The sequence below is a fragment of the Podarcis raffonei genome, chromosome 6 (assembly GCF_027172205.1).
Source record: "Podarcis raffonei isolate rPodRaf1 chromosome 6, rPodRaf1.pri, whole genome shotgun sequence".
Lineage (NCBI taxonomy): Eukaryota > Metazoa > Chordata > Lepidosauria > Squamata > Lacertidae > Podarcis > Podarcis raffonei.
In genome coordinates, this window is record NC_070607.1 from 53,447,007 (window position 1) to 53,461,842 (window position 14,836).

General features: G+C 42.9%; 1 protein-coding gene across 2 annotated transcripts in view; it reads right to left on the reverse strand.

Annotated features, from left to right (window-relative positions):
* The window catches only part of TBC1D22B (TBC1 domain family member 22B), a 40,548-nt gene that overhangs the window by 12,192 nt on the left and 13,520 nt on the right, over positions 1-14,836 (reverse strand). For both annotated transcript variants that reach the window (XM_053392941.1, XM_053392940.1), the window contains exon 8: positions 12,413-12,527. In XM_053392941.1, coding sequence (XP_053248916.1) covers positions 12,413-12,527 — 115 coding nt within the window. The remainder of the gene's footprint in view (positions 1-12,412; positions 12,528-14,836) is intronic.

Genomic DNA, 14,836 nt, shown 5'->3' on the forward strand with positions numbered 1-14,836 from the left:
AGATGGTAGTAAAACCTAACAGAGAAGGATTCTGGGCAGGATGTTATTGAAAGCTGAACTTCCCCACTGGATGATTATGTGCTGATCTCAAGCAAATCACAAACTTCTTTGTTTCTCATTCTTGGTTTACACTCTATACTCTACTGTACTTAGCTTATACTGTTTCCTCTCTGTTTATTTGTGAAATAAAGAGAGCTGTCATGGTGAATGAGAGAGAGAGAATTGATGTGATGCCCTATTTCAGACTGAAATGTCTTATGGAAATCATACAAAAGCTTTTAATTTACACAGATCTCTGTGTTTGCAATTTTCAAGTTTGCACACTTAATTATCAAGTAGAACTTCGGGCATCTTAAAATTTGGTTCAATTATTTCAATGGGCAGGACCCCACAGTGGTTTAAGGGCACCTTGTTGAGTCTGGGACCAAAACCTTTGGCTGTTGCTGGTCAGATGTTCCTGCAGAATGAAGCCAGACTCAGGTTAGTAGTTAGTGCAGTGGCTAAGAAGCAAATGATCATTCTATGCCAGCAGCACACTGAAAGCACTCTAATACCACTTTAAGAGTCATAGCTTCCTCCCAAAGAATCCTGGGAAATAATGTTTGTTAAGGGTACTGAACACAATTCCTAGCACCCTTAATGAACTACATTTCCCAGGATTCTTTGAGGGGGAACCATGACTGTTAAAGCGATATAAGTGGCTTTCAATGTATGGTGCAGATGTGACTGCTGTTTCTAGCCCTTTAAGGTTGGAGTAGATTCTCAGTTGCCTTGTGGCCTACTGCTGGTAAGCCTCCCCGTAGAGTGGATTAAAAATGACTGATCGGGTGGTATATTAGGTATGCATTTGATAAATTTTGTAATAAGTCTAGACAGTGCTTTTTTCTTTAAAAAATGTTTAGGGGTACTCTCATTTTGACTCAAGAAAATCACCATTTTATAGTTCAAAGCGGGGGAAATAAATACAGTAAATGGACAAAAGTACAAAGATTCACAAAATGTTTAGGGGTATGCGTCCCCCCCAGAAAAAAAGCAATGAGCCTAGAGAGTAAATAATTTTATGTACTGTAAATCTAGATATGTAAGAGTTTCATTGCCTTCTCGTTGCTATTACCATTTGTATTCCTCTCTGAAAAGTGATGCTACTGTTTAAGCTTAAAAATCCTAATTGCTGGGGGGAATAAATAAAACAATTGATCCCATTACAGAGTGTTTTTCTTACTTGTCTGAAGTATATTTTTGACTTTAGCAGAACAGTTTGTAAAATTCCATAGGCTGAAAAAAATGCAAATGGGTTATCTATGAAATGGGTGGGAATGGAACTAGTTCCTTTCTGGAGGAGGGGAACTGGAATGGGAACTAATTCCTTTGTAGAGGAGGTGAAGTGGAACCAATTTATTTTTAAAACGAACTTTCCAAGCACTGCTCAGCAGTTACACTCACTTGTGGGACTAATCCGTAAGTAGGACTATGCTAAGGAGCCCCACCGCCTGACATAATACACACCAACACTGACATGGCATCCACACACCCCTGGCACCCATCTCTTTGCACAGGAGGCTCCCTTCTTCAGACATTTGTGTTGTGTGCATGGATGCCAAGAGGTAGGAACTAGCTGATGTGCAACATAGGAGCCAAGGCTATTCAGTGCAACCTCACTCTCGTGCACTGCTCTTTTGCATTGAGTATAACTTCTAAATGGTGCTTCAGAGGAGGAAAAAGTTGTACCACCATCCTTTAGGCATTCAGCATCATTTAAAAGGGTCAAGGCCGCAATACTTCAAGGACCACCTCTTCCCATATGAACCGACCCAAATCTGGCAATCATCCGATGACCACAAGAGGTCTGGGCCTTTTCTGCAGTGGCATACTCCCCCTAGGAAGGCTCGCCTGGCACCTTCTTCATATATCTTTAGGAGCCAGGCAAAAACATTCCTCTTCTCTGAAACCTTTCTGTGGCCTTTTAAACTGTGTGTGTTTGGGGTGCATTATTGTTTTGTTTGTTATTATGTTATGTAATCCTTGGATGAAGGGCAGTGCATAAATTTAATTAATAAATAATACACTCAATCACAACTGTTTATACAGGCAAAACCAAGGTTAAAGTTAAGTTGTGGGCTCTGGCAAACCGTAGGCAAAGAGGAAAACTATGTCTGCACAGTACCATTTCAGATTGCAGACAAGGAAATCAAATGATGGAATGCTCCCTCCATGCAAAATAAAATGGTAAAACCTTACACAGAGAAAGCTAGCATGCCCAGGAATATTACCTCCAACATGCTATGTATGATTGACATGTATTAACTTTTTTTTTTAAATGAAGGAGCAAGCATTTCATCATGTGAGTCCAACTGTAGTCTGAAGTACTTCAGTCCACTGCAAGCTTTACTGCCACATTTATTGTCTGTAAGAACTGGGCCACAAAATAATCAAGGGCTATTTTCTCACTGCAGTATCATTGGCCAAGGAATGACATTGGTGAACAGATGATGCACACTCAAAGCTTATTCCATTAACCTATGAGACAGGGACCACGTGGCACTTTGTGCAATATGCCACTCTGGGGTCCCATCTCTCATCTAGTCCTCTGGTGTGATGTGTGGAAGAATGTCCTGACAATCTATAGGGAGAAAGACCCCCAGGAGTGCAAATAAATCACATGGTATGTCTCCAAGTCCCCTGTGCTCTGTGGACCTACACTTTCTACATTATTCTGGGACCCCCAAAGCTGGAGTGCAGCATATCAATAACCTGAGTGAAGGTAACAATCCTGAATTAACAAGCTCTGTGGCAGTAGGACCATAAAGCTTAGATAGGCTTCACACGCCCTATGTGGCTGCTGCTGTATAGCAGCATTTGTCATGGAAACAAGTAACACATAGGAGGTGGGAAGTGATGCTGTGCATCTCCAAACGCTCCATGAACACTTGACAGGGAGCCATGGATGCTCCCGGTTCCCTAGTGCATGTCTACTGCATCTCCAAGTACGCAGGGGATGTGTGCCACATTCCTTAACACTTTATACACACATTACATACATAGAGATGCACACACAAGTGGAGCAGCCCTTAATCTCAAGAGTCTACCCCTATCCAGAATCTCTTTCCCTTAATTCAAAAAGTGGAGGCAGTGGTTAATTAACAGATTTATTGGCTCTGCATTTAGTAAGGAAAGGGTTTTCTGCGCATGTGCTTGTTTCTTCATGAGTTTTAGGGTCCAGCTCTGGTGGAAGCTTGGATCATATGAAGCCTTCTTCAAGTGAACCAAAGTTGCATGCCAGTGTAAAATAGTGGCAAAGCATGAACTAGGATGCCCTGGTTCAAATCACAGCCCGGCCACAAACTTTCCAGGTGATCTCAGGTAAACCAGTCTCTTTGGACCGGATTCAATTAAATCATTGTGATAGCAGGAGCCAGCACAACGAGTCCCACTAGCGCAGCAGGGATTCCCCTGCCCACCAAATCAGCTCCCTGGAGTGTTTGCGGAACTGGTAGAACAGGTTGTGGAGGGAGGAGGTGGCGACAGTTCCGTCAGACAAGCAGAAATGCTAGCATGGAGTGAGTGATCTCCTTAGTGCTACTTTGAATTCCATGCTTAGTTTTAACCACTACCACCCCCAATATGAAATATGGGGATAATATTACTGAGCTGCAGTTGTAGGGAGCACTAAGAGCATTCTAAATCACTATTTTTAAAACCCAATAATGTTCAAGGTTTATAATATTCTGCCCTATGGTTTACACAACAGTTTATTAATTCTAAATAGATAACTGCCTTATTTAAGAATTTGTACACAAAGAATACAGCTATAGAGGTGACTATAAATAAAAAATGTTTAGTATCTTAGAAACTTTGGTTTCAGAACTCGGAATAACATCTTAAACAGGAGCAGAAGAAGCATTTTTATTTATTTTCATTCCAGCTGCAAATGGTTAAGACATACTGATTTCTTTGCTGCTACTTTGCATTTTATACTTTCCTGGAAACAAAAACTTGCACAGACACAAGCCAACAATATGGTGCATTGGCTCAAAAGGCCAACGCTATGCTAGCCTGCATTAACAGGAACATGGTTTCCACACCTCAAGAACTCAGCTTCACTCCATTTGTCACTGTTAAGGCTTCATTTGGAGTGCTGTGTTCACCATAATGGATCACAGTTTAACAAAGGCGTTGAGAACTTGAAAATGTTTCAAGAAAGAACACTGAAAAGAAATGAAGCCATTTTCCTTTTACAGTCTTTTCAGACTACTTAAGCAGAAAGCCTGAGAACAAAAAAGAAGGTTAAGGAAAGTGGCTTGGGTGTTCAGTATTTAAGAATCTCAGAGGAAGAGGGGTAACAATTGTTCTCAAATGTTGCTCTAGTGAACAGGAGAAAATAAGTAAATTACAAAGCAGATTTACATAGATAAAGATATGCATGTATGCATATAACCTTCTTAACCGTTAAGGAGAGCTCTGCAATGAAATAAAATTCCCAGGGAATGTGGAATCCCTTTCTTCCAGACTTTTCAAGTTTGTCAGTGCTGTATCAAACACAAAGTATTACATCTTAAAGAAAGGGGTTTGACTTCAACTCCCAACAACATCTAGAGGGCCACCCCCGATTTAATGGATCACCTGTTAAATTCAAAATTCCTCATGGTAGTAGGTAAAGAAATATCCTCTGTATCAGTTTAGAAGATGCCTGCCCAGAAGCTAAATCTAAGAATGTGTTGAACAGGACAAAAGAAACTGGGACGTGTAGTGTGAAAATGAACCATGAGATCAGAGGTGGCCCTCCAGATGTTGTTGGACTCCAACTCCACAGACCTCCACCCACCATGGCCAATGGTCAGGGATGAAGGGAGTTGTAGTCAAACTGTGCCCTGGAGATTTAATATCCTGGTTTGTTCCAAATCCGGTAACCAGGGCTTCTTGATTCAAATCACTTCCCGGTTTGATTCCTACAAGCATCAAGGGGAGGGGAGGTGGGGCTGCATATGTAAGCAAAAACATTGTGCCTATCTTATTTAAACATGGCCGGTATCATCTTCTTCATCTTAATCAATGGAATCATCTATCAAAAAAACATAAATGGGCCAGTTATCAGTACAAAGAGGCAGTCAGCAAAACAAGGAGGTACATAGCTGTACTACACCTATGGTGGTTAAAAACCCACTTCATGGGTTGAGCTTCTAAACTTACAATAGGCAAACCATTACTTGGAGAGCTCCTTGTCTGGTTTCATTTTCTCTGCTCAGAATGCATCTTTGTTCAGTTCACACCTCTCTCCACATGATGCAGTAGCCTCTCGAGACAGAGCGTGGGTCATAAATGTGGTTTGTCAACGCTTTGTGAATTCAAATAGAATGGAAAACCACAGTTCATGCAAACCAGCTTCAAAACATGACTTGATATCTTAATTTGGTAGCATTTGCAAACCTTGGTTTGAGAGCCAAACCAACTTGGACCTTTATCATCTGCTAGGGGTTCAAGGGCTACTTGTTTGTGCATGTGAGTATAAAGGCAGGGAGGTCTACCTGTCCAGAATGGATGCTACTGGCTAACGTTTGTTACTTTCAGAACAGGTTGCCTCAATTTGCTTGCTTCTAACTCTTTTGTATTGTGTCTTTTAGATTGCAAGTCTGCAGGCAGGGACTGTCTTTACCTTCCAATCTCCACCCAGCACTTAGATGCCTTATTCATGATATACCACCATGGTTTGGTGTGAAATCTGAAAGTAGTGACAGTGGTGTTTATGTAAGACAGCAAATGCTACAGTTCACTTCCATCTGAGCTCCCCACTCCCCAACAGGGGCCATCAGTGCAAAGAGCACAATCAGCATTGAAAAACCTGAGCCAAGAGTCCTGGCAAATGAGGAGCTTTGGAAAATTCTCTCAAGCATATTGCTCAACACGGACATCTGTTCTGTAAGACCCTTCGACAGGTCCCACATAAAGAACCTGGATATCCAACATATGGCTCCGACAGGAGCTGAAAGGCAGCCAACAGCTTTGCAGCAGTCACTCGAGGCTGGCATGAAGAAGTGTCTAATGGGGCTATGATTGACACCACATCACAGGGCACGCTGCAGCCAGGTTAGGAGTAAATTAGTATCCGCATCTCTGGCTCACAATGTACGTGGCTGCCAGGGAGAGGAAAGCTCTTTGGACTCAGATTCAACCAACAAGCCCAAAGATCATACTGGGAACTAGCAAGTGGAGTTAACTGACACCAGAACCAGAGCCCAGCTTTCTAAAACATACAGGGTATTGCCAAAGAAATGTTGTATTTTATTTCTTTCTGCCTTACTGGGAACGCATCCACTGCTCATTTAGACTATGACATCGCCACAGATATGTATGTTGTTTTTAAAATGATCTTTGCATTTTGAAGGCATCGACTCAGCTGGCTTTGTTTACTTTCAGTTCAGCACAAAAGTGCTGAACAAAAGTGATGGCTCAGGATGCTGCCAGATGGGCAGGAACCGAGACAGCGATACAGGCAGGCAAGCTGTCATTCTAGTATTAATACCTGTCCTGTACACCAGCAGCAGATAGTTGTGCCTGCCAAGGCACCAGAAAGAGGAAAAGGACAGTAGAATTTGACTTTTCAAATGTAATTCAAGAGTGCTCAGATTCTAATTATAGACACAATTAGGTGGTTAAAGCAAACTGGAGGTAACAATGAGGGTAGAAATGCATAATAGGAAGTAATTTCCATACACTACAGTGTCCCTCAGCTTCCCCCCACCCCACCCAAAAACAAAAGATCGAATCAATGCAACATTCTCTTCTTTATAGTACTTTGACTGGGGAAAATTTTTTATTTTATTTTTTCTTCTCTTTTACATTCTCGCATCTTGCGCGGTCACAAATATTCCTTTTTTTTATAGAGACATTGTGGAGAATTTATGGGTTCTGGAGTCAGGGGAACATGGACCACACACAAAAAGCCATTAATTCTCAACTGCACTGGCATTTAATTATTGCAATTTAAAAGGGCATTAAGAGAGTCCTGATTCTTTGAATTGTTGCTTTGGGGGAAGAAAACCTGGACATTTTGTACTCTTCCCCAAGGATCAGACAGCTGAATTAAGTGAGTGTTACATTTAGGCACATTTTAAGACATACAAAGATCCCTGCTGGATCAGGCCCAAAGGCCATTTATAGTTCAGCATCCTGTTCTCACAACGGTCAACAAGATGCCTATGGGAAGCCCACAAGCAGGAGCCAAGTGCAATAGCCCTCTCCACACTTGTTATTCAGATGCATTCTGCCTCCAACAAGAGAGGTAAAACAGTTATGGCTGGTATCCATTGGTGGTCTTATGCTCCACAATTCTGTCTGATCATCTTGCAAAGCCATAAAAGTTGGTGGCTGTCGCTGCATCTTGTGGGAACGAATGCCATAGTTTAACTATGCACTTCCTATATTTTGGTCCTGAATCCTCCAAGATTTGGCTTTACTGAATGACCCTGGCACCCAGTATTAAGAGAGAGGGAGAAAAACATCTCCCTATCCATTTTCTCCACATCATGCCTAATCTTATGCACCTCTATCATGTTGACTCTTAGTCACCTTTTCTCTAAATTAAGAAGCCCCAAATGCTGTAACCTCTCATCAAAAGGGAAACTGCTCCAACCCCTTGCTCATTTTGGTTGTCCTTCTGTGCCCCCTTTCCTACGCTGCATGATCCTTTTTGAGATAAGGAAATCAGAACTGCACACAGCATTTAAAGTGTGGCCTCAACATAGGTTTGCATAGTGACATTGCCGCTTTTGTTTTAAATCCCTTTTTAAACAATCCCTAATATGGAATTTGCCTTTTTCATAATGGGTTACACAATGGGTTGACATCTTAACTGAGCTATCTACTGAAAACCCAAGGTCTTGTTCTTGGTTAGTCACTGCCACTTCAGACTCCATTAGCATATATGCAAAATAAGGGTGGGGTATTTCCCCCCCAATGTGCATTACTTTACACTTGCTTATAGTGAATTACCATTTGCCATTTTAATGCCCATTAACTCAAGTCCTTGATTCCCACCAACACACACATATCCCAACAGGCCTACCTTGCTTTTTGCTGGGCAAGATGCTGTCTGTGCTGCAGATCACTTGTATATGCATCTTTAAGGCAACCCTAAAATCTCTTCCAAAAGACCACTATCCTGCCGGTTTAAGACCTTTGGCAGCCTGCACTAGCTCAACCTGTAGGATGCTAAATATCCTCTGCAGCTGCAGCCCTGACAACTCCCATAAGCCATCCTGTCAGACAGCACTAGCTAAAACAAGCAGTGCTCAGCAATCTTCGGCTAAAACCATTGATCTGATGGGAGCATCAGACACTCCATATATAGATCTGTCCCTGGCAGAGGCCCAGAAGTGTTCTGCCATCTCACAAAGACAGCTGGGCTTGTGCAGCAAGCAAATGGTGTTCACCTTTGGAAGAGGCAGCATACAAGAGAAAGAGGAAATGCGCAGGGGACAGAGTTTGCTGCAGGTCAGTGGTCAGGCGACTCACTAGGAATCATGGAAAGGCAATTTCAAAAAGGTGAAAGCAGCCATGACCACTTGTCTATATTGTAGGGCAGAACTTCCTAGAGTCCTTTCCGTGTGTCGTGTCTAAGGACAATGGCTCCATTGCCTTGTTCCGGATCTTCTCCGGTCCTTTTTGGAAGAGGGCATCCAGATGTGCCCAGTTCTCAATGCAGAATATCTCATTGATAAAAGCTCCACAACAACCAATATCTTTGGGTGCTTTCCAAAATGCCATCTTCTGTCAACTGAAACGTGTTGCCCAGCTGCGCGTGCTTCAAATTTCTTGTATGGCTCTTGAATGACTGTCCCCCCGCCAAAAAGCAACAGTTGGTCATACACATGTATTGAGAAGCAGACCTTTCTGTGAGACACTTCTCAATCCATCACAAAAATTGGCTGAGGACATCAGCTGGGAACACAACACTTACCCCCAGCAGTGGGGGGTTAATGAGTGGCAGTGACCTAGCAGACCAAGGTTAATGCATTGCTGAGGACAGATGCTACGAGAGACCAGTAAATCCAATATTAAGAGGCACAGGTGTCAGCACAAATGCATAAGCAAGAGTTTATTTGGAGATAAGGGCTTAAGAACTCCTGTCTCCAAACAAAGCAGTCATTTCCCACACAAAATGCTTCCCCGGGGAGATCCTGCTGGCTTGCTGACTCAGCCACCTATGCTACAGGCTGTGCCATTAGGGGATGGATGTGTACAGAAACGGCTCAAACCACAGATAAGAAGCAGCTATTTAAGGAAGCCTGTTAGAGGCAAGAGTAGCCAAAAGAAAAAAAGAAAGAAAAAAGTTGCTACTGTGAGCTGCCAGGGAAGCGGCTGGTATTTAGAACTTAGGAGCACCAGTTTGAATTCTGATGCTACGCATGCAACTCTAGATGAGAATAAAATGGATCAATAGAATCAATCTGGTTTCAGGCCCGGATCAGGCACAGAAAGGCTTGGGTTGCTTAATGATGACCAAATTGGGAGAGAGACAAAGAGAATGTGACTGCTAATTCTTCTGGGCCTCTTGGCAGCTGGATATCCTTCTAGACAGGCTCTCCAGGTTGGGTTCTGGTGGTAGTGTTCCACTGGTTCAATTTATATATGGAATGCTGATTCCAGAAGGTGGTGCTGAGGGGATACTGCTTGGACCTATAGCATTAATGCTATGGGGTTCCATACTGTTCTATCTTGTCTCCCATGCGTCTCAACATCTATATCAGGGATGAGGAACCTGTGGCTCTCCAGATGCTGCTGGGCTACAACTCCCATCAATCCTAGCAACTGATCATGTTTGCTGGAGCTGATGGGAGTCAAACATTATCTGGCTAGTTATGAGTTCCTCATCCCTGAATTTGGAATGAGTGAAGTCAGCATGACAACATAAAAAACAGGGAGCAAAGAACATAATGAATACCTGAAGATGTTTTTAGTATCGCCATTTATAGCATTAGCAATCAACAAGGATGCCTATTTACTCTATGGCCAACTGCACCAATAACCATGGAACTTGGTTTTGGCCGTAGTTACCAACGCCCCTGCCCTTACTTACCAAACAGCAATTTGTGAAGTTCCATTTCATATTCTCCTCTGATTATAACTAGGGTGGAGTATCTAACATGGCCTCAAATCCTCATCTCTACCAATATTCAGTGGCCTCATTTGTGCTCAGATGTTTGCACAATATTTGCAAAATACAAATGCTCTCACTGTGAAGCTACAGAAATTGGGTTTCCAGGTTATAAAAGGCTAGTCTTTCGTGTGCAGCAGAAGGTGGTTCATGACAGCTATCAAGACTAGGTCAAGGAGGAGCGCCACAAGCAAAAGTACAGGGAATGGCATGCAGTCGAGCCCAAAAGGGGCAAGAGTACCGGTCTAGCATGGCTTTGTTGTCCCAATATTTCTTAGCCAGCTCCTTGCTTCAGATGCAAAACCCAATCTAGCATTCCTACCCTCAAGCCTTTAAAGCAGAAATTCTCAGAGTGAGGAGCCCAAGCCACAGGTAGGTAGGTTCTTATGGGTTGTAGGTGGGTCACACAACATGGAGGTTCTCCTTCATTTTCAGAGGCTTTCCCCCTCCCAAAAATTATTACTGCTATGCAACCTCTTTAACTTATTTCTAAACTGTATTTGGAAAGCTTCACACACCACATAATCAAAGAGTTCTTTAAATGGTGTACATAATAGAATTTTAGACAACACCCAGCTAAAACTCACAAAACTTAAAAAGCAAATAGATATAAACTAATTATCACTGCTACAGAGAGGTAAAACCAGTAAAACTTTCAAAACAAATATAGGTAATTCGATTCTATGTTTCGGTAGACTTGCTGAAATAAAGACGTTTTCAGCAGGCATCAAAGACAATATAGCAAGGATGCCTGCCTAATGTCAATAGGCAGGAAGTCCCAAAGCACAGCTGCTGCCATGCTAAAAATTAAGAGGCCTCATAAATGCTGAACGAACATTCTGTGGCACTTGTAAAAGTCCAAGTTTCACAGATCAAAGCAATCGAATGGGCATGTATGGGGCACGACATGTTACTAGACAGGCTCATTCACTCCTTTCCTTCATGTCATGCTTAAATTTTAGGATACAATTCTTAACACAATAAGGGTCCCCACAAAATAACTCCATCACCAACAAAACACAAATATTTATTAATGCACACACTTTTATGTATTAGGATCCTGTTGGTGGTTGAAATGTATAAATTCTATTCAAATACCTACATCTCTAGATTTAACATTAAAAATGATTTTAGCATTGAAAATGGATGTTAACTACGAACATTATGATGTTCTTTCGTTGCTTCTGCAACAGAATGTGAAGGCAAGGTTCAAAGGTGGTGTTAGTAGTACACAAGTGGTTCCTGAAGGTTAAGTGTACAGAAAGGCCCCCCTTCAAAACATTTGAAAAACATGGCTTTAATTGGGTTTTTGGGGGGAGGGGGCAGACAACACATTCTGCTCCTAAGAAGATCATGGTAACTGGTTTACCATATGAGGTGGTTGTACAAGACAAAATGAGTTAACATCTACAGGTGTCACAATATAAAAATGCCTGAGATGAAAGTATGAGAGGTGCATAAGTATGAAAAATAATCTTGGCCGTTATGTCATTTTGTCAGCTTTCTAAAAATTACAGGAGAATGAGAACGGCTTGCCTTGGACCACAGAAATGCAGGCGTTTCAATGCATAATGCATCCTGATTGAAAGATGCTGGCATCCTTGGCAAAGTATTTAAATATTTTTGACACAGCTTAGCCATTACTCTTAGTGGCGTTTCGGACACTAATGGCTTGTTTTGCCCTTCTAGAAATCCCAGTTAGAGATGCATTCAAAACCATACCTGTTTTCACTGTTAAGCACAGTATACAACTGACAAAAGCCAATCCAGGGCAGAAGTGAGAACAGATTAATACAGTGGTGCCCCGCAAGACGAATGCCTCGCAAGACAGAAAACCCGCTAGACGAAAGGGTTTTCCGTTTTGGAGGTGCTTCGCAAAACGAATTTCCCTATGGACTTGCTTCGCAAGACGAAAAAGTCTTGCGAGTTCCTTCGGGTTTTTTTCCCTCCCCCCCCTTTTCCTAAGCCGCTAAACCGCTTATCAGCTGATCCGCTGATAAGCCGCTTAACAGCTGATTGCTAAAAGCCGCTAATCCGCTAAGCTGTCAATGGGCTTGCTTCGCAAGACGAAAAAACCGCTATACGAAGAGCCTTGCGGAACGAATTAATTTTGTCTTGCGAGGCACCACTGTATGCACTACTAGTTTCTACAGCAGCCAACAGCAAAGCAGTTCTGGCATGACAGAGCTTACCCAATGATGACAATTTGAGTATTCATCAGCAAGCACTAAGAGCACATTGCAGCCATCCAGCATCGCTTACCAACATATTCAGAGAGGAACACGACAAAAAATGGAGTGACCAGGTCATTAATCCCCTGCACGTAGCCGCTGGCTGGGTGTCGGATGGCCCAGATAAACAGGATTCGTTCAAAGATCTAGAGAGGGAGAAGGAAAGCCAGGTGCTCGAGTTAGCCATGCCCAGGGGAAAGACAGAAGTGGAAAGGCTGACAAGCACAAGGGGGGAAGAGTGTGCGATAAAGAGTTAGAAATGCACACAGCCTAAGGTGCAGAGAGACCCAGTATGAAGTATAGACTACAACCAGAGTGGCTACACTTTTGGGGGCCCAAGAACCACATGTACTCTTGGGTGAACTCTCCAAAAACCACATACCAGTGTTGGATATGACCACCTTAAACTCCCACATGTGTGCACACACAGAGGACACAGGGTTGTTGCTTCTTTTTTTGCCACTGCCACTCAAACTGCTGGGATCTTTGGGGGGGGGGCAGAAAGATTGCTTGGGTAGCTAGGTAACACCTTCATGTTGGGGGTTTGCCAGCCAGGATATACATGAACCAGCATAAGATGCTGCATGTAGCCAGTGGGAAATCAGAATTGCCATCATTTACATGAGAGCTCTCTGCCCTGAAAACAACTGCAGAAAGATGTTTCCGTTTATTGGTCTGCCATCAAAACAGAGGGGAAGGAGATGCAGTCTGGGGATTATCTAACTTTGCTTTCACCATGTTCACGTAGTGGCAGATGGTAGGCCAGAAGTTTTTTTCCTTCCCTTTCTCCCCAAAATAACTGTAGCCACAGGGAGGAAAGGAAAGCCCTGTGCCCCTCCCAAAGATTTAAACTTTCAGTTCTGCATAAAGAAAGCACTGTAAGTTCCCATCTCTTAAACAAAAAGGAAAGAGGAATAGACAGGCAGCTGTTCATCCAAGCACAGAGTAAAAAGGGAGCTTCTATTTATTTATATTCATAAGCTACCCTTTATCCCATAGGATCCCAGGATGACAAGCATATGTAGAATAAAAATTTCTCCAGTGTTGCCCTGACACAATGCCACACAGTTTTTTGGCCAGCTTTCATTTATTTGATTTTCTTCAAGATCTCCTTCATATCTGTGGTCTTGCTTGAAGGGAACAAGTGAGATGTTACCCAAATTACGGACTATTTGAGACCTCATGTTCCAGCTGGATGCGCTTGCAACAGGTTCATCCCCGTTTGCATAAGGAAAAATGCCATGGATAAACAGGATTTCAAAGTGCAGTTTTATTTGTAGCCCAGCAACTGGAGCAGCTTTTAGCTGCCAGACCTTACAGCTTTTGGATGGATTAGCTTGCTAAATATGCTTTGCCAAAACTAGTTAAAGGGTGCTTCTAGTAGGTGGAACTGGGAGGAAATCAACACAGCATCACGGCAAGTGTTCCATCAGTGCAACAGCTTGCCAGATGGAATGGTCCCCTCCTCTTTCCCCCTGCATGTTGCTCTGGGGTTCTCCTGACACCCACAGAGCCAATCTCAGGGGCTGCTGGGGACACAGGAGGAGTGGGGGGAAAGCCCTGTTGCGCTAGTGGGAGCCCTCATTCCAGTTTCCACTTATGAGATTCAAGAGCTGAATCCACCCACTACCTAGGTTTCCTCCCTCTGATTTTGCTAAACATAACATGCCACATTTTTCTATAATTCAAACCACTCGGTTGCAGAAAATATATTGAGAGATGGTTAAACTAGAGAAATGACTACATGCCACTGTGATCTGCCACTGAGTCAGTCACTGGCACCTCCAGTTTAAAAAAGGATCAGGTAAGCAAGTAGTGGGAAATACCTCTGCCTGAAACCCTGGAGAGCTGCTGTCAGAGAAATAATGTCCAATGAATAAAAAGTCTGCCCTGGTAATAGCCCAGTGTTCCCAGTTCAACACACTACACCCTCCTCTAGCATGCAAATCAGCCTTACCAAATCACTGCCAAAAATATTTAGGGCCGTACTGTATTCATCTAACTCACTCTGTTAGCAGAAGCCACCACATTGGGACTTCAGGAGAACCCCCAAGACAGTGCAGAGGGAGAGGAGAGGAGAGGGGAGATTGTTTTGTTGGGTAAGCAGTAATTTGTTGTACTGGTGGAGTTATCTCATTGGCACTATGATGAATACAACCCTTAGTCATCTGCTACCACACGTGTCAAGAAACACAAGTCCAAGTTCTTCAAAGAAAACAGATCATTTGAGTGAGAACAAATCACAGCAAAGTTACAAAAATTACACCTGAAGATGTTCTTTTTGTATGTTTTATTCTGAGCTGGCTACCTGAATGCAAAGGGCTGTAACGGCAGGAATCAAGCATGGCTAAGGAACAGTAAGTGTTATGGATAATGGAACGTAAGAAGGTAGAATGGGGAGCGGGCAATGGGGAACTAGCAGCCATACAAGGTGTGCATTCTGAACACTGGAATG